The sequence below is a fragment of the Camellia sinensis genome, chromosome 3 (assembly GCF_055761805.1).
Source record: "Camellia sinensis isolate YWXY chromosome 3, ASM5576180v1, whole genome shotgun sequence".
In the NCBI taxonomy this organism is placed as follows: Eukaryota; Viridiplantae; Streptophyta; class Magnoliopsida; order Ericales; family Theaceae; genus Camellia; species Camellia sinensis.
Window position 1 is genome coordinate 12914376 of NC_138963.1, and position 20372 is coordinate 12934747.

Here is a 20372-nt window from a genome sequence, read left to right on the forward strand (position 1 = left end):
TAATTTTATCCAGACTGGGGTCGCATCTTACGATCCTAGCATCTATATCACGCCCACCCACCTACCCAAGCCGGAGGTGCTCCTTCCCGATTGCACTGACTTCTTGTGCATGGTGGACATCTCTAAAACCCAACCAGAACCGATGGTGGTGACCGTCGAAGATAGGGCAGGGCAGATTTTGGGAGAGAATGAGATTGTTGAATCTGGGACTAGACAGAGTTTTGCTGGGGGAGCCTATGATCCAAGCAAGTACATCCTATCAACGAGCCGAATTGGGCTAGGTATAGAATTGCCAGAGACAGGAGAGCTATGCATGATCCGGGGGGATGGATCTGGGCTATGGTCAGATGATTTGACAGCCGCAGAGGAGGACTTTGCCAACCTGCAATTTCTCGATGACCAGGAACTGGAGGATACGTCAATCAACTGGTACGATTATGAGGGATCAGCGAAGGCCACTGGATGGCTCGAGGATCAACCAGATGCAGTGGGGGAAGCCCAACCAAAACAGAGCCCGGCAGGGGCAGAAGTATCAGTTGTGGCCGGAATGGCCGAAAGTCAAGTTGTATCGCCGGAGAGCGCCGGTGCTAAGAATTCCGCTCGAGACATGGGCATTACGGATATGAGAAATGTTGAACAAACAGCTGTACTGATGCAGCTAGAACAAGAAAAGTTTGAGGAGGCTGAGAGAATTAGGAAAGCTAAAGGCCCTGAGGGGACTGAAAGTGCTGTGTGCACAAAAATGGAGAATGCTGTGAGCATGTGGACGGAGAATACTGTGAGTACAACTAAATCGGAGCCAGACAGGTGTCTGTTGGCTGCCGATGGAATGTGGTGGGAAGACGATGACTTATGTCTTGCCCACACGGATGAAGACTGGGGAAATAATCAACCGGATGACACTTGGTACCTCGATGAGGTTGACCATATGACGAGAAGTGGGCGGTACTTCAAGCCCCCACACCTGGACCAACCCGAGGCATCCGGGAAGGATAGAGAAGCGGAGAAACAGAAGGAGAAGCAGATTGAGGAGGAAGCTGTGCTGAAACAGTTAAAGAAGATACAAGCAGACATCTCCATCTGGGGACTGCTAATGGCATCACGAGTACACAAAGAAGCTGTCCTATCTGCTATGGACAAGTCTAAACTCTCCATAGACACCACGCCTGAACAGCTGGTTGGGCTGGTTTTTCCGGGAGGAGGTTCCCCGGCATTAACCTTTTCAGACAAGGAACTACCGCCTGAGGGCACAAGTCATAACAAACCTCTCTATATTTCTGTAGAATGTAGAGATAAGTGGATACCGGTGGTACTTGTTGATACCGGGTCTGCGATTAATGTCTGCCCGACCAGAACAGCATATGCAATCGGGTTGAAGCCCGTGGACTTCGTCCCAACTACCCAAGTAATCAGAGCATACGACAATACCAGCAGAGAAGTGATGGGGACTGTTAAAATTCAAACCAAGGTTGGTCCAGGACAACACAGCATTGAATTTCATATCTTGGACGTTCCCGCAACCTTTAACCTACTTTTGGGGCGACTGTGGTTGCACCAGGTCAAAGCAGTCTCTTCCACTCTACATCAAATGCTAAAGTACCCTCACGGGAAAGGGGTAGCAATCGTTTTTGGGAATTCATCAATCCACCCGCCGCCGGAAGTGTCCACACCTGTCTTGGAGATCGAGCACGGCACGGAGGATGTGTTTTTGTCGGGGTTCACTTTGGCCGAGGCTCAAGTGGTGCAGAATGTCATGGCTGTGAATGAGGGCATGTACGTTAGTGCACAATCTATCTACCTCATGAACAAGCTAAAACATACCCCTGGGATGGGATTAGGGAGAAGCGGCCGGAAGGGCGTCTCAGTGTTGGCCGAAGTGCCACACAACCCTCACGCCTTTGGACTGGGTTATCTGCCCACCAAAGAAGACTGGGTAAGGAAAGGAAAAGAAATGGCCGGAAGGGCCAGAGCAAAGAAGGCCGGGAAGCCATTTGAGTTAATGCACAGGCCCATCTGGGGTACCCTAAACGGACGCTTCGTCCGGGAGGGGGAAGATTTTCCATTCTGCGGCTTCCCGGAGCCATGGCTAAACGCGGAGGGGAAGCGCGTGCCTGGTTTTGAAATCTTCTTCGACATACAATTATCTGGGGATGACGTTGCCGAAGCGCAGACAGACCCACCAACTGAGGTTGAGCAGTGTGAAGCAGTGGATCCTGAGAGCACAGAGCTTGAAATGGAGGTAGCACTGGCGAGTCTACTATCAGATCCTCCGATCGGCCAAGAGTGCTTGGGGGATAACTCTTCGGTTTCTATGATTGGAGATGAAATAGCTGCAGACTTTCCAGCGCCGATTTTGGATGCATCTATCGCACCTTCTCTCATCTGGTAATATGAAGAAGGCTTTTTATCTAGCAGCTCCGGGTCAGGTAGTGAGCCGGAATCTGATTCTACCGAATCTTGTGCGTCAGAATCAGATTCCAGCTCGACTGAGTCTGAGTCCGGTATTCCTGGGGGTGATAACCCGGATGCCACAGTCCTGTCTAGGTCGTCATTTTCATTTTCTTTTGAGTCTGTTGTAACAGAGGAATCTGACGGCTTGGAAATATTTAATGAGAATGATGTGGATGTGGTTTCCGAGTGTTTTTCTGTGCCTTTGATTTATTGCTTAAATCAGGATTTTCAAAATTTTGATGAAAACCACGAGGAAGAAATTTCTCCAGTTTTGCAACGATTAATTGATCAAGAGCAGGAAAGATTTGTTAAACCTTTAATGGATGAAATCACTACTGTGAATGTTGGTACTGAGAAGGACCCGCAGCTGGTCCAGATCGGGTCCACGTTGTCTTCGGAGGAGCGCGAGCGCTTAGTCGCTTTATTAAAAGATTTCAAAGATGTTTTCGCGTGGTCCTACGAAGACATGCCTGGAATCGATCCTGAGATTGTACAGCACCGGATCCCTCTTGACCCCGAGGCTCGACCTGTCAAACAGAAACTCAGAAGGATTCGCCCGGACTGGGCTCTCAAGATCAAGGAAGAGGTCACCAAGCAAATTGACGCAGGGTTCCTGCTGGTATCTGAATACCCAACTTGGTTGGCCAACATTGTTCCGGTGCCAAAGAAGGATGGCAGAATTCGGGTCTGTGTAGACTTCAGAGATTTGAACAGGGCTAGTCCGAAGGACGACTTTCCCTTGCCACACATTGACGAATTGGTGGATTTCACGGCAGGACACGCCTTGCTTTTGTTTATGGATGGTTTCTCAGGCTATAATCAGATAGTAATGGCACCCGAAGACCGGGAGAAGACTGCGTTCACTACCCCGTGGGGGACATATTGTTATCGAGTGATGCCATTCGGGTTGAAAAATGCTGGAGCTACGTATCAACGGGCAGCAACTACAATATTGCATGATATGATCCATAAAGAGGTCGAGGTGTATGTGGACGACATGATTGTCAAGTCCAAAGATAGAGAGGGCCACTACACCGCCTTACAAAAATTCTTTCAAAGGATCAAAGAGTTTCGGCTGCGACTGAATCCCCAGAAATGCACGTTTGGTGTTACAGCAGGGAAGATGCTAGGGTTTCTGATTACACAAAGGGGCATCGAGATCGACCCTTCCAAAATCAAGGCCATCTTAGAAATGCCACCACCAAGGACTGAAAAGGAGGTGCGAGGCTTTCTGGGTAAAGTGCAATTCATAAGACGGTTTATTTCTAAATTAACCTTGACTTGTGAACCACTTTTTGGTCTCCTGAAGAAAGGAAAGAAATTCCAATGGGACGGCCGATGTCAAGCAGCTTTTGAGCAGATCAAAGAGTATCTACAGAACCCACCCGTGTTGTCACCACCAGAGCCGGGGAGACCGTTGATATTGTACCTTTCGGTAACTGAGACTACCATGGGCTGCATGCTCGCGCAGGAGTCAGAAGACAAAGTGGAAAGGGCCATATACTATCTGAGCAAAAAGATGCTAGATTACGAGACCCGCTATACACCGCTGGAGAAGGCTTGTTTGGCCTTGGTATGGGCAACCAGGAAGCTGCGGCACTACCTGTTAGCTCACTCTGTAATGTTGGTTTCGCGTTTGGATCCCATCAAATATCTCTTCGAGAAACCAGCACTTACGGGTAGGCTGGCTCGCTGGCTGCTGTTGTTCTCCGAATTTGATTTGAAGTATGTAACGCGCAAGTCAGTAAAAGGGAGAGCGGTAGCGGAGTTCCTTGCCGACCACCCGGTTGAGGGGGATGAAGCGGTTGAGTATCTATTCCCAGATGAAGCCATTCTGCACGTCGAAGATGAAACTTGGACGATGTACTTTGACGGAGCATCAAACCAGTATGGGTATGGGATAGGGGTGTTGCTGATAGCGCCTGACGATTCCCGTATCCCTTTAGCATTCAAGCTTCGGTTCAAAGTCTCCAACAATGAAGCAGAGTATGAGGCATGTATTGCTGGCCTGGAAGCAGCCCTAGAACTAGGGGCAAGACGGTTGGACGTCATTGGGGACTCGAACCTTGTTGTGTCTCAAGCAAAAGGAGATTGGAAAATCAAGGAGGAAAGGATGATAATTTACCACCAAACCTTGGATTTGTTAATTCTTCGGTTTGAGAAGCTAAATTTCACCCACCTCGTAAGAGAGAACAACAGGTTCGCAGATTCATTAGCAACTCTATCTTCTATGATAGACATCCCGTCCGGAGTCCGGATGCGTCCAGTCATTATTGATCAGAAGTTCGTACCAGCATACGAGTCAATTTCCGCCATAGATGAGGCTCAAGACGGCAACCCCTGGTACTACGACATCTGGAACTTCTTGGAAAAGGAGACATATCCACTAGGGGCAAATGCCAAAGATAAGAGGGCCATCAGAAGAATGGCTGCTCAGTTCATTATCTGCGGGGGAAAGCTATACAAAAGGGGTCATCTGGGAATGCATAAGCTCTGTGTAGAAGCTGAAGAGCCAAAACGCCTGATGGAAGCCATCCATGGGGGGGAGTGCGGTGCACACATGAATGGAGTAATGCTGGCCAGAAAGATCCTCAGACAGGGGTACTACTGGTCAACCATGGAGGAGGATTGTATTAGTTTTGTTCGGCGATGCCACAAGTGTCAAATTCATGCAAACCGCATGAACATCCCGCCGTCAAAACTGTACAACATGACTTCGCCATGGCCTTTTTCAGTCTGGGGAATTGATGTAATCGGAGCTGTTACCCCGAAGGGGTCAAACGGGCATGAGTTTATCCTGGTAGCGATAGATTATTTTACAAAGTGGGTCGAGGCCCAATCATACGCGGTGTTGAAGGCGTCGCATGTCACAAAGTTCATCAGGAACAACATCATCTGTCGCTACGGGGTGCCAAACGAGATAATTTCAGATAATGGTTCCCACTTCAAGAAAGAAGTGATAGACTTGTTGGAGAAATACAATGTGGCTTTCCATAAGTCATCTACATACCGGCCGCAGACCAACGGAGCGGTTGAGGCCGCCAACAAGAATATCAAGCATATACTGCAGAAGATGGTGGGAATCTATCGGGATTGGCCAGACAAGTTGCCATTTGCTCTGTGGGGCTACAGGACTTCAATCAGAACTTCTACTGGAGCAACTCCATATTCATTGGTCTATGGAATGGAGGCTGTTCTACCCATTGAGATTGAGGTTCCGTCGTTACGAGTATTGGCTGAATGCCAGATAGCCAAAGCAGATTGGCAGCAGAGCAGATTCGAAGAACTCATGCTCTTTGATGAAAGAAGACTGAAAGCACTGTACCACATCCAAGGCTATCAACGCAGAATTGCCCGGGCTTTCAACAAGAAGGTTAAGTCCAGGAATCTGAAAGAAGGAGATTTGGTGCTCAAAGATAACCGAGCTCCTATCCACGACCCAAGGGGCAAGTTCAAACCTAATTGGACTGGTCCTTACATCATCAAAGCTATCTGGTCAAGTGAAGCTGTGGTTCTGATGGATCTAGATGGCTTGGAGTTCTCACAACCGATCAATATGGACAAGTTGAAGAAATACTATCCTTGAGAGGCTCGCTAGGCCGAAAACCCGAAAGGGCGACCTAGGCAAAAGTCAGAGCACAAAAAATTAGAAAATATAAAAACTGAGCTCGCAAGGTTGAAAACCCGCAAAGGGCGGCCTTGGCAAAAGTTAGAGCGCAAAAGGAGAGTGAAAATACTCGAGTGAACCTTAGCCTGAACTATGTAAGGCTTGATTCCCATCTTTGGGATACGTAGGCAACTTCACCTTGAAGTTCAGCCATAACTTTTCCCCGATCAACTCTGTCCATCTTGATCATCTCAGTCATCTTTATCCATCAGCATTTATTGCGATCTCCGGTACAGTGTTGTTCAAACTAGGGGCAACTTTCCGTTGCCGCGACAGTGCAAAGTTACTCAGACAAGGGGCAACTTTCCGTTGCTATGGAGTGCCGTTCCAGTTGCAGGGATCTGGGGTTGTGCGTCTCAATGACAAATTTTCGGCGTGTCCAATTCTGATCCACATCGAAAATAGTTTTGAAAAGTTTTAATAAAAGTTGACTTTGTTCAAATTAATCTTTTTACGACTAAGACCATTTTTGGACCCTAAGCGGAAAATTTTCAGTACCACAACTTTCAATTTCATTGATTTCAAAACTGAGTTCTCCTGCTCTTGCATCACAATCGAGGTTGCTTTTTTTAGTACATTCATAAAGAAAACTTGAAAATACTAATAAAGCAATAAATTTGGGGCATAGTTAAATCAAGTATCTCTGCGTCCCCTCCCAGAGCTGGACGAAGCATCTGATGCCAAGCTAGGCCCAACCTGTGCCTCCTCATTGAGCCAATCCAAGCACTCATCGGACAAAGTGCAACTGAAAGTGGAAGTAGGGGCCAGGAGCTCTCTAGTCCTCCATGCTGTGGCATATCGGGCAAGATGTGCACCCCGGACCGGGAAAGCGGCTGGGTACTCAATCCCCTCCAGTGGACAGGTCTGATCATGACCAAACTGACGCAGGAACCGGAACGGAAAATAGAATACGCAGTGGGTTAGACCAATCAATTGGATCCCAATCAGCCGAGACATACTATAGCTCATTGCCGGGAGGTTGAGCCAAGGGCAACGCCAAGCAATGCCGTCTGCGGACAAATTGCACATCCAATCGAACCACCACCTTTCGTCAAGAGCATTGACTAGGCACTGCCGAAAGAAGTAGCCTCGAGCTGAATAGGCCGGGCAAGAGTCCACAACCTGCAACTTGTCCATTAACCATACCTGGGAGAGGGATGGAAAATGAGAGAATAAAGAACAGAGAGATGTACGATGAGAGAAAAGTAAGACAAGGGTTTTTGTGAGAAAAACCGAGCCTGAGGGTCGAGTGATGTGAGCAAATATATATGTAAGGTCGGGTGGGAAACATTACCTGCAGCAGTAGTGGACTCCCGGCGAACCTAGTCGCCTCCCAGCGATAGACAGAATCTAAGCCCATCAGTGTCTCGGCCAAGGTCATGGCAATACAGCTCTTCCCTTCTCTCAAGCCTTGGGCGACTTCAATCAGGCGAATGCTAGCCCCGCCGAAGCCCGAGGAAAGCAGAAAGTGAGACAACAAACATAAGCAGAGGGCGTGTTGCCGGAAACCCTGCCAATAATGGTTGCTGCGGTCACCGGCGTCGGAAAAACGATGGATCAAGTCGAGGATGTCCAGTTCCCCACTGCAGATCAGAGATCGAGCATCATGCGCCGTGAGCCCACACATCCACCCTAAAGCCTGGACGTGGCCAAAACGGAGCTGAGGCAAGATCACTTTAGAGCATTCAGACTCCATCAAAACCTGAAAAATCTTCGAAAGTGGGACACATCTCTTGGCCGCCAAAGCTAAAAACATGCGTCACTGGATTCCAGAACCTTGCCGCGGCATGGAGAAAAGGAAGCTGTAGCGGAGTACGGCTCAGCGTGAATAGTGCATTCAAGCCGAAACCCCGGAAATTCAGCTTTTCCGAGCCATCTAGAGAAGAGATCCAAGATGTGACATTTTCTGCGAGAAACGCCTCCATCTTTGGCTAAAACTAAGATGAAATGAATGTTCCCGAAGTTGAGGCTTTTATAGAGGGAAAAACACTATTCACGGGGACACGTGTCAAAATCTGGTGGCTGCAGGACTAAGTGGCCGGCCGGCCACCTTTTCTGGCTGGCCAGCCATTTACTTTTTACAAAACTGGCCGGCCAGCTGTCTCTCTCCACAAAAATGGCCGGCCGGCTCCCAAAGATGGCCGGCAATGCTGCAGTGTATCTCCTTGGCCCTGTTTTACCCTTCGAGGGAAAGTTCCAAGCATTTCCATGCAACGGGAGAGTCAAAGGCCTTCATCTCCCTCCGTTTCGGATGCGTTCCGGTGCCCAGATCGTTCGAAGTACACTCTGTTATTGCTGAGTTTTGATTATCGAGTTGTAGTTTTGATTATCGAGTTGTTGTCTTGCTTATCGAGTTGTTTGTCGAGCGGACGTGTTTCGTGTTTTTGAGTCATTGCGCTCTGTTTAAGCAATCTTTGTTAAAGTCTTGTTTATTTGCGTTGTCAACGTTGTTGCATTTTGCTTATCGAGTTGTAAACTTCCTAAGGTTCTGTTATATCTTAGTAAGTTGAGTTACTTAGTTTGTTGCGTCAGTTCACTACCTGACTTGGTGATTACACAATGCACATTCTCATTCAATTTCATTTTTGTGCGAAATAAATGATGCGATACAATGCTAAAGTTTAAAATACAAACACCTTTTCAAAAGCTATTTCATTCCATCATGCTTTACAACAAACAAAGGTACAAGTTTTACAAAAAATAAAACTGCCTAACAATGTGCAAAGTGCTACAAACTATTAGCAAAAAGAAAAATAAAACAGGAAATAACAGCATCAATGTCCTCGGGAGCGGGAACGAGAAGCACTCTTCATCCTCTTCTGCGAGACAATCTCCGCACCATCATCATCATCTGAGTCGGAGCTATCATCCTCAGGATCCCCCTCAGCCTCGCCTCTATTCCCCGAGCCAAAACCGGAGCCCCCCTCCTCAGCAGATGTCTCTGACTGACGATCGGTAGCCTCCTCCTCCTCCTCAGCATCCTCCTCCTCCTCATCAGGCTCCACCTCCACAACGTGAGCCCTGCGTCTGCGGACAGGCCCTCCTCGAGCTCCTCGAAAAGGCCTAGATGGCCCGGCTCCTCGGGAAGGCTGAGATGGCCCCGCCCCCTGAAAAGGCCCGGGTGACCCAACTCCCTGAAAAGGCCCAGATGGCCCAGCTCCCCAAGGAGGCCCAGGTGGCCTGGCCTGCGGCTGACCGGACCATGAAGGCATCTGAAAACAAAGAGTTCAATTCAAATGCATCAGTCCAAATATATACATCAGATGCAGATACAAGCAAAGGCTACGTGAAGTGGGTGCATGTAAATACAGTGTACAAGTGGGGTGTGTATCAGATGTGCTCTACACAAGTAGTCTATCGATGCAGTAGAAATCAGCATGTCATCATAAGTATGATAAATGCCAAAAAACTTAAGGGTACCTGAATGCCCGCGACAGACAACTGTGCCTCCCTACGCAGGACCATGCCCTCGAGTGTGGCCACCAGTCCAACCACCTCCTCCATGTACCCTCGCGGTGGCTGCAAAAATGAGTTCATAATCATCAGTGAACAAAAGAATGTCTAAACATCTGAATGATGAATGAAAAACAGTGGAGCATACCAGCGGTGAGTCAGGATCAATGGCGTATCGATCACTGGGCATCGGAGGCTCTAGCGGGATCGGGGTCGGAGAGATAGCCCCATACTGCCACGCCATCAACTCAGTCGGCATATCTGGCCATCCAGGATGAGGATAAGTCGACGGAACCGGAGGAACCGGTCTACTCCCACCTCTAGATATACCAGCCCTGCTAGTAGAAGGGGCGTCTGCAGCCCGAGCCCGAGCCTGGCCCGAGGATGACATACCGGCAGGCCTCATCATCGGGATACGAGCTCCCGTCAATGGAGGCATCAAATATATGTGACGGTAAGTGGCGTAGTCCCCCTCCTCAATATGTAGTAAAGCATCACTACTCAGCATGGCGCCGACTACCTCCGAGTAAGAGAGCCTGTCAGCAGTCCGCATACTGACTGGGGGTACTGCGGGAGGATCCTGAGAAAGATACCCCCATACCTGGCGCAGAAAGCGCTCCCCCAGGAACCATACCCTGCCAACCGGCCCTTCGAGCAGGACCCTATACTGGGAGATGTCCGACCCTCCGGTATACTGAAGTCGGAGACCATCACCCAGGGGCGCCCAAGGCTGCCATGTGATCTGCGGATGATAAATGCATAAACCAATCAGAAATCGAGAATATACAGAGCAAATCAAAGATGAAAATGAAAGGAACTGAAAGCTCAGAGGTACCTCTGAATGTCGCACAGTGTCAAAGTACTGTCGCAGGTAAAGGAGGGTCTCTCGAGGTCTCGGCCGATGCGGGCCCTCGAACACCAATGAATATGGGGTCATGGGAATCCCTGCCACCTCCAGCTCTGGGGCTAATGATGAGAAGTATACATAGACCCATAGTTGAGAAAAGCAGTGCAGAATGTAAGTACGAAATGCTGAGGGCAAAATACAGACTGTAAAAGTGCGCTGTGTGTGCAATGTACAAGTAATGAAGAGCGGAAATGTAAATCAAGAGGACAGAAAAGTACCTCTCAGGCTCTCCAGTAGCCGCCAAGTAAATCGCCCCGCCCGCGGGAGGTCGCGCTCATATAAAAGTAAAGGGTAGCCAGGCCGGCGCTACCCCAGTCATATCGATGGACCTGTGATAGATCAACCAGAGCGCTCAACAGGTATAGCCCGACTGTGTTCCCTCTGTCGGCGAACAGGGTAGTCCCGAAGAGGAACATAAGGAAACCACGGGCATACTGCTCCGTCTCTTCAGGAGTCTCGGGCACCATCTCCACCCGCCGGAAGTGGGAAGAGAACCAAGTGTATCGGACTCTCCCAGAAACCCTGTCAACAGGCGGGCGAGCCCCCAATAGATACATCCAAGCGGCCTCCCACTCGCCCATATCCTCATCATAGGGGATGGACCAACCTCCTATGTCTAAGCCAGTCAACACAGCGAAGTCTAGGGGCGTCATGGTCATGTCTCCGGTAGCAGAGAAATGAAAGGAGTTGGTGGTGTCCCACCATCTCTCTACCAAGGCTGCCATCAGTGTCCTCCTGGCAGGACAACGTGACAACCCGACGCAGAAGGGCCCAAACCCTGCCAAGTCTACTAAGTCTCAAACACCCTCCGGGAGCTCAGCGTACCAGTCCCGCGCGATGGTGGAGCCATACCCCCGCACGCTACGGGAACCAACCTGCATTCAGAATGAATACATGTGTCAATAATGAAATGAATGTGCTGTGTGCCAATGAGATGAAATGGGCTGTATACCGATGAAGTGAAATAAGCTACATGCAAATTCTAATGTGGGCTGCGTGTTCACTATTTAATCTGGGCTGCGTGTTCAGAAAATTTAAAGTTTGGGCTGCGTGTTCAACTTTCTATCAGTGTGGGCTGCGTGTTCACTATTTAATCTGGGCTGCGTGTTCAGAAAATTTAAAGTTTGGGCTGCGTGTTCAACTTTCTATCAGTATGGGCTGCGTGTTCACTATTTAATCTGGGCTGCGTGTTCAGAAAATTTGAAGTTTGGGCTGCGTGTTCAACTTTCTATCAGTGTGGGCTGCGTGTTCAGAAAATTTAAAGTTTGGGCTGCGTGTTCAACTTTCTATCAGTGTGGGCTGCGTGTTCACTATTTAATCTGGGCTGCGTGTTCAGAAAATTTAAAGTTTGGGCTGCGTGTTCAACTTTCTATCGGTATGGGCTGCGTGTTCACTATTTAATCTGGGCTGCGTGTTCAGAAAATTTGAAGTTTGGGCTGCGTGTTCAACTTTCTATCAGTGTGGGCTGCGTGTTCACTATTAACTGGGCTGCGTGTTCAGAAAATTTAAAGTTTGGGCTGCGTGTTCAACTTTCTATCAGTGTGGGCTGCGTGTTCACTATTAACTGGGCTGCGTGTTCAGAAAATTTAAAGTTTGGGCTGCGTGTTCAACTTTCTATCAGTGTGGGCTGCGTGTTCACTATTTAATCTGGGCTGCGTGTTCAGAAAATTTGAAGTTTGGGCTGCGTGTTCAACTTTCTATCAGTGTGGGCTGCGTGTTCACTATTAACTGGGCTGCGTGTTTAGAAAATTTAAAGTTTGGGCTGCGTGTTCAACTTTCTATCAGTGTGGGCTGCGTGTTCACTATTTAATCTGGGCTGCGTGTTCAGAAAATTTAAAGTTTGGGCTGCGTGTTCAACTTTCTATCAGTGTGAGCTGCGTGTTCATTATTTAATCTGGGCTGCGTGTTCAGAAAATTTAAAGTTTGGGCTGCGTGTTCAACTTTCTATCAGTGTGGGCTGCGTGTTCACTATTCATCTGGGATGCGTGTTCAGAAAATTTAAAGTTTGGGCTGCGTGTTCAACTTTCTATCAGTGTGGACTGCGTGTTCACTATTTAATCTGGGCTGCGTGTTCAGAAAATTTAAAGTTTGGGCTGCGTGTTCAACTTTCAATCAGTGTGGGCTGCGTGTTCACTATTTAATCTGGGTTGCGTGTTCAGAAAATTTAAAGTGTGGGCTGTGTGTTCACTTTCGAATTCGGGCTGTGTGTTCGACAAATCAGTGTTTGAGCCGTGTGTTCGCCTCCTAATTAATGTGTACTGTGCGTTCGCAATTAATTAATGAGCCGAGTGTTCAGAAGTTCGAGTATTGAAACTACATGTTCAGGATGCAAGCAAAGTACCATATCATAAGCTAAACTGCGTGTTCAAGTATGGCAAAGGTGCGAAATGTACGAAAAATACAAAAAATGAAGTAAATACCTCTCGGGCCTCATGAGAGAGGTGATGCTCCGGCTTTCGGAGAAGCAGATCCCCGGGTGCTCGCTCGTCAAAGCTAGTAAAGTGACGGAAGACAGCGCGATGGAGGACATGTGCTGGCGGACGGTACCTCCCGGGAATAAAAGGTCGGGTCCTCGGGGGTAGAGTCATGGGATCAAAATCGTCTCCGGCACCTGGAAAGCCTCCGCCGTGGGGAGAATTGCCCGCCATTTTCAGAAGATCTGCAAAGGGAGCAAAAATGAGCAAAATGAGCCAAAATTGGAAAAAGTCAACAAAAGTCAACTCTCGGGAAATGAAAAAGTCAACAAAAGTCAACTCCCGAGAAAATCTTCCAAATGTTGAGACAAACTTACCTCAAGGGGTGAAAATGCGAAAAGAAGCTCCGAAACCGAAATTTAATCGCTTCAAAGTACTTGAAACTGAATATTTTTGCGAAAATAATTTACACGGGGCGTTGGAAAACGCGTATGAAACTCAGATCTGGAGAAGAAAGTGTTGTAGGAGGCAAGAAAGGAAGGGATCTCGGCTGCAATATATAGGCCCCAAGTCTTGGATTGAAGAAGCATCAAAAAGGAGGTGAAAATACCAAAATGCCCCCGAATTTGGGCATATGGCCGGCCGGCCCTCTTTTCTAGCCGGGCAGCTATCTGCTTTTTGGAAAACTGGCCGGCCAGCTATCTACTTTATGGAAAACCGGTTGGCCACCTCCCCTCTCCCATATAACCGGCCGGCCATGTCCCCCACATGCTCACCTAGCTCCCTGCAAATTTTGAGGAAGATCGGAGTTCCCGGGACCTGAAAAAGTTCAAGAAAAGTACACTTCCGGTCGCGAAATAGCTCCGCCGGGACTTCAGCTTCGAGTTCTGACATATGTCTCATCATCATTCATCGAAATCGAAGTATATCCTTTTTGAATGAGTTGTAGCCTTTCCGGGAAGCGGATCAGAGGCCGTGATCGAGTTACCTTCGCCGAAACACGCGTTTCCGTACTCGTTATTTCATGACAAATGAACACCCTGATTCATGCTCGTGTCACATTATCTTGCATTCTCATGAGCATACCTACATTAACGTGCACATTTCTTGATATTGGCATACCTCTATGTTTGAGCATACGTTGTCATGCATGTTCCACTCTTGCATTGCGATGCATTCACTCACCGGCACTGCGTGTGTCGAACTTTCGGAATCACATTAAATATATGTTGTTAGCATATTGTGCTCGTTGAGTTTCTCTCTTTTGCAGGCACGATATTGTATGTACGGTTCAATTGAGGCTGGTGCGACCAGACGAATCGCGCAAGTATCGTATCTTCTCCGTGTGAGACGTGGCGGGGATTGAATAATCCTCCGCATTCTTAACTGCATGAAATGTAGTTGTTGCTTTGCATTCTTGCTTAAAACTGTTGCATCTATTTGCGAATACTTGCTTCATTACAGCTTGCTGCATTTGCATGATCATTGAGTTATGTTCGGCTTCTTGCATATCATTTGCATTTTGCCCCCTGCCTGCGGGCATGCCTGCGGGCACATCTCTGTTTATCCCGTATGTTTGTCTAAGTCTTCGGCCTTGTCAAAAATGGGTCGTCTCTGGGCTTTGACATTCACTCCCGTCACTTATGACTTTCGAGTTCTGTCAAAGAGGGGCAACTGTAGACACCCCATTTTTGACCGACCTTAAGACTCAGACGTCACCGATTGAGCGCTTGATGATGTTGCATAATGTGCTCGTTCAGAAGTTTCAGAGTCGCGGCCGTGAGCGCTGCCTCCGGACTTCCGAACCCTCTTCTGTGCCTTGTCTCGGTTTGCGAACCAGACTCGGTTTTCTCTGTTTCTTTTCCTAAGGGGAGGGAGAGGTCCCGTAGACCATCTCTCAATGTCCGTAGGCTACATTTGGTGGCCGTAGGCCATTTTTCCCATTTCGGAGTCCGGTTTCCGGTTTTCGGAGCCGTCAGGCCGTGTGCCTCGGTTCGGGACCGCCTAACCATCTCCGTTTGTTCTGATTTTTGGCATACTTCTTATTTTCTCCCTTTTGAGGGACACTGGGGGCTGAGAAACCCATTTCGTGGCCGAACGCCACTTTCGGTGCTTGACAGCCCATTTTCGGGACCTCGAACTGCGCGTTTTGGTCCCCGAGCATTCGTTTTGCGACGGTTTTCGTTCATTTTCGCCAGGTACCTCTTTTTTATCACCGGGGAGGTCACTGAAGGGTGAGAGGCCAGCAATTGTTGCAGCAACCAGTTATACATCCTCCGACGCTCTCCGGCGCCCGTTTTTCACACTTCCGGGCTAATGTTGAACACCTTGGGCCCATTTTCTTGAACTTTGAACCACATATTTGTGATGTACACACATGGGAGAACCCTAAAAAATGGTGGCCGGCCATTAATGTTACTTGACCCTTTTGACCCCCTCCTTCCGGGCTAATGTTGAACACCTTTGCCCCTTTTTCTTGAACTTTGAACCACATATTTGTGATGTACACACATGAGAGGACCCTAAAAAATGGTGGCCGGCCATTAATCTTGCTTGACCCTTTTGAACCCCTCTTTCCGGGCTAATGTTGAACCCTTTGGACCCACATTCTTGAACTTTTAACCACAGGGTTGTGTTGTACACACATAGGAGGACACCATCATTTGGTGGCCGGCCAGAAAATCTGCTTGACCCTTTTGACCCCTAGCCGGCCGGCTAGGGGGTGTGGCCGGCCGGCCGGCCACCTGGAGCAAAAGTAACAGGCCGGCCGAGCTCTTTGCACTGTGCACTTTACAGCTGTGGAGCTTTATCCCCCAGAAAATATCTTTATCCGGGGGATATTTTGTGGGGGAAAGTTGCTCTCCTTTTCCCCCACCTTTACACCCCCTTTTTGGCCCTTATAACAAGCAAGCTATATCATTTGTTGGGGTTAGAAAAATTGGTCTTCAAGCATCCATACACAAAGCCATCTTGATCCCTTTCATTTCCTTAAAAACTTCCAAGTCCCTAATCACCATTTCTTCTACACCACCAAGCTCTACCACCACCACCTCATTTCCAGCAACAAGGAAGGCTTCTCAAAGGCCAAAGGAGCTGCAAATTGGTCCAAGAAGCAACAAAAGCTTTAGTCTTCAAGGGTGAGTAATATTTCTTCTCTTTGACCCTTTTTCTTGATCCATTGGTAAGCCCTACATGCTTTTTGTTTCAAGCTCCGGCCCTAACTGAAAAGGGCCCTCTTTTGAGCTCATTTTCACTTTTCATTAAGGGCTCAACCCTGTTTAAGCCCTCCATGATACACTTGCTTCTTTGATCCTTTTATATGTCATAATCTTGCATGCTATTTTTGGCCCATGAGTAATCTGTTTTTGAGCATGTTGTAAACTGATATTAGGCTTATTTTGAGCCCCTCTTCAACATTGAAGAAGGGCTCAACACCATTTAGGACTTCCATGTTGTACTTACCTTTATACTCCTCTTTTGGTCCCATTTTTGCATGCAATGGCAGCCTACCATGCTTTTGTTTTTGGCCATTTTACAGTTCTGAAAAAGTGCTTATTTTGGTCCATTCTTCATGTTTCATTTAAGTCCTTTCATGGTTTGGGACCTCCATATGCCACTTCATGTTATATCTCTCTTTTATTCCCCATTCTTGCATGTTTAGTTAGCCTATCATGCTTTTGTTTTTGGCCATTTTACAGTTCTAGAAATAGTCCTATTTTGGCCCATTCTACATGTTTTATTAAGGGTCTTTGGCTGTTTGGTGAATATTTTGCATACTTCATGTTATAGCCACTTTTGAGCCTCATTTTGCATCACATTTCTATCATGTTTGTATACTGATTTTGAGGCTGCCATATACTGTAAATATTCATATTTTTGGTCCCTCTTCAGTGTTGTAGAAGGGAATTTTTCAGTTTGGATTTTACTTATATCACTTGCTTCATTACCCCTCTCTTGGCCCCTATTCTTGCATGCCATTTTTGCCATACCTATGCTTGTTGTTTGGCCATGTTTATAACTGTGAAAGTGCCTTTTTTGGGACTGCCTAGCTTCTGTCTTTGCATTACATGTCCATATTGTGCATGTTTGGCATAGCTATAGGCCATTTCGGGTGCCTAAATTCGCATTTCGGGATTATTTCATGCATTTGGTATCATTTCGCCTGATTTCGGGACTGTTTTCCCCCATATTTTCTTGCTGAAATTCCATTAGAATGATTGCTTTCCATTCCTATGTCATTACATCGCATTTTGCCATTGCCTCGGTTTGCGTGCCCGTGTGCACGCATTTCGAGGCACTTCATTTTCATCCGCCGGCATCCTATATGAGTGTGGCTGAGGCTCTCTCATGTTGGTATGAGCCCATATCACATTTCCATGTCATTTAGATCGCATTCTGCATTTTCTCGGTTTGCGTGCCCGTGTGCACGCACTTCGAGGCATCTCATTTTCATAGCATAGTGCATACTAGGTTGTATCTTAGATTGCATTCTGTCATTTTCTTGGTTTGCATGCCCGTGTGCACGCACTTCGAGGCATCTCATTTTCATAGCATAGTGCGTACTAGGTTGTATCTTAGATTGCATTCTGTCATTTTCTCGGTTTGCGTGCCTGTGTGCACGCATTTCGAGGCATGTCATTCCATAGCATTGTGTATGTTAGGATTGTATCTTAGTCGCATTTCATGCATGTCATGCATATTGCATCATGTCCGGAATAGGAGTTAGCCCGGGCACGGGAAACGAGGTATATTTCGTACTCCGAGTGACGGAATGTGTCTCAATTCCCCAGTCACCGACACTCCGGATTATCCATGATGGAGTTAGGTTTTAGCTGTAGTTCCATGTGCATTCATCCTATATTGAGTTGTGCATTTCGACTCCTTGGCCATCATGCCTCGGTATGCGTGATTGGTGGCACGAGGATCGAGACATGCATATATCTGTGCAAATACATTGCTATGCCCCTTTCCTGCTCTCTGTTGCAGCAAAATGAAGAATCAGTAACTTTTTGAAACTTGGCACGCATTTCAAGAACAGGTGTAAACAGAGGCTAATTGGGGCATCCCGGTGGATTTCTGCGCAAGACAACCCGGACATGCATCATCCATCAGAAGCAAGGCAGTCCCTGGCTTGCATGCCAGTTTTATTTATTTTCTTAGTTAATTTGTTAATTAATTAGGATTTTGTAATATTTTGGACTGTAATATTCTTTCATTCGGGATTGTAATATTCGGACTGTATTATTTATTCGGACCCTCTACGCGAGAGCAATGCTGTAATAAGTGTGCGTGAGTGTGTTGTATGTCTTCCAACCCCACATCTTTCTCCCTTTTATTTATCCGCTTTTGATGGTTAGATTAGGGCATATTTCGATTAGCATACAGTATGACAGCATGTTTGCATCATTCATCTGTATTGTATGCACCGGGCTCGGCGCATCATACTAACTGCATTGTACTTTCAATTCCAAATTGAATACATGATAGTTGTAGCATTTCGTATGCCATCTTAGAATAGCCGAGCCTGCTATAGTTTGCATTTTTGCATGTGTTGCATTAGGCATTTCTGTATTCTTAGGGTCATGCATGATTTCTAATGTAGTCTCTTTTTTGGCTTGGAGTACCCGGTGAGCTTTATGCTTTAGCATCCTTGCATGCGTGTGAGTGAATGCCATGATAGCATGGTTACCATGAGGCTATTTGCTTGTGTGATATAACTGCCTGAATGCCTGTGGGTGAAGGTTGGGTTATCTGGATTGGAATAAATCATCAAATGTGTGTTTTAAGCCTACTAGATAGTGGCAAAACCATCTTTACTAAGCCCACCTGAGGGTGGCAAAATTTGCATTTTAAGCCTACTTGCGAGTAGCAAACCATCTTTCAAAAAACAAACATGAAATGTTTTGTTCCAATTCAGACGATCCAGTCTATACTTGTACGCTGTACGCATCACATAGTAACCTAGGCTAATAACCGGAATAAGAACATACAATGTTTTCAAAAAATAGATGTCATGGTTAGTAGAGGCCGATCTTTGATCGGGCGAGCGGGGGTGCTCACGAAGTGACCTTCCCCAATCGTACCCAAGTTCCCGAGCCGAGGCAACTTTGGTGATGACGGACACGTGACCTTAGGCAACGAGTCAGGGTTTCCTAAATTTCCCATTTAAAAAACATTTAGGTGGCGACTCTGTATCTGGCAAAGCAGTCCATGTTTGGCACTTCTTTTCAAAAATCTATTTCTCAAAACGATTTGCCGGATTTAGACTCTTTGGTTCAGACTTAGAACCGTGACAAATTTGAGAGTCCTGAGCAGTAGTGACCCCAAAATGAACGGAACGGGAGCTCGTTCCTCCCGGGGCGTTCGGGGACGTCTACACTATTTCTATTTCACTTTCAACCATCCAAAAATTTGGTTTTGTAATATCAAATTCTATACAAACCAAATATAATCCAACCCAAAATAATAATTCCATACAAACAGATAATCATACAAAAATGATGTCCTCCGTATACAAAAAAGAAATATCCACTAGTAATCTATACTACCAGAAAATAACTTCATCTCTGTTGGATCAACAACTATTACATTAATTGGTAGTGGAAAAGCTCGAGTTTGTAAAAATCTTCCACTAACAAGGTCCTATACCTACAATCCGAAAATAAGTCATTTCGAGAAACAAAAATACTCATGCTAGGAAGATATTATTATGAAACATTTAACATAATCAAGTAACCTTGCATATGCCATCGAGGGAGCTTGATAAAAAAATTGAACTTGAGCTTGATAAAACATTTAACAAAAATACTCATGCTAGGAAGATATTATAAAGAGCTTTTTCTTTATCAATACTTGGACTGGACTTTTTCATTAATATAATCATGACATTTAGCTAACCAGTTGTTTTAGACCATCCCATCATGTTTTGGATGAGAAGAAAGAAGAAAATCAACCAGGACACGAGGGGGAAAAAACAGCAAGAACATGAAACACTTGTTATTGATTTTAACACATTTTTCACAGTTGTCCCCATAATTTTTATAAATATCATTAACACATCATTTTGGATATATTTTCTATTTAAACTGTCTGTTTTTAAAATACCCAAAAAGTATGGGATACTTGTAAACAGGGAATCATCTCAATTCACCCCCAATTAATCCAGACAGACACTAGAATTAGATATTCGACATGCATTGAGAAAATTTATAAGCACTAACACAATATTCACATAATGAGAAGATGAAGTGACATATTTTCCCTCATTTATAACTAACATTTATATGATCCTAGCATTGCTTGTTTTGTATTGGCATTTGTAACCATGCAATATTACAAATTGCATTTTCTCAACCTACGGGTCCGAATAACATTCCGTCAGTTGTCACAAGTCATAATTGACATGGGGAAGTTGTTCGTGTCGGCCACAATGCGGATCAAGGGCTGTTTTGAATTTTCACCCTCGAAACGTTGTTTTTCG

At 46.4% G+C, this 20372-nt stretch overlaps 2 protein-coding genes across 13 annotated transcripts in view; both read right to left on the reverse strand.

The window, feature by feature from the left end:
- The window catches only part of LOC114308015 (ubiquitin-activating enzyme E1 1-like), a 39577-nt gene that overhangs the window by 10433 nt on the left and 8772 nt on the right, over positions 1-20372 (reverse strand). For 10 of the 12 annotated variants that reach the window (XM_082919082.1, XM_082919085.1, XM_082919083.1 and 7 more), the window contains 2 exons: positions 12899-13137; positions 11217-11353 (listed from right to left, as the gene is read on the reverse strand). The exons of the other annotated variants lie outside the window; for them this stretch is intronic. In XM_082919082.1, coding sequence (XP_082775208.1) covers positions 11276-11353; positions 12899-13137 — 317 coding nt within the window. In that variant the 3' untranslated portion in view covers positions 11217-11275. Of the gene's footprint in view, positions 1-11216; positions 11354-12898; positions 13138-20372 lie in introns of those variants that run through there. 12 annotated transcript variants of the gene reach the window in all.
- Positions 8756-10837, reverse strand: LOC145822336 (uncharacterized). Its single transcript, XM_082919081.1, has 5 exons — positions 10697-10837; positions 10407-10537; positions 9720-10313; positions 9539-9637; positions 8756-9330 (listed from the first exon to the last, which is right to left on the reverse strand). Exons 2-5 carry the CDS (start codon positions 10506-10508, stop codon positions 8893-8895), a joined length of 1233 nt encoding a protein of 410 aa, XP_082775207.1. The 5' UTR covers positions 10509-10537; positions 10697-10837; the 3' UTR covers positions 8756-8892.

Coding starts and splice junctions, on each gene's coding strand:
- LOC145822336 (XM_082919081.1), bottom strand. CDS start 10,508: ATGACCCCATATTCATTGGTGTTCGAGGGCCCGCATCGGCCGAGACCT. Junction 10,314..10,406: donor ACACTGTGCGACATTCAGAG/GTACCTCTGAGC, acceptor TATCATCCGCAG/ATCACATGGCAGCCTTGGGC. Junction 9,638..9,719: donor TTGATCCTGACTCACCGCTG/GTATGCTCCACT, acceptor TCATTTTTGCAG/CCACCGCGAGGGTACATGGA.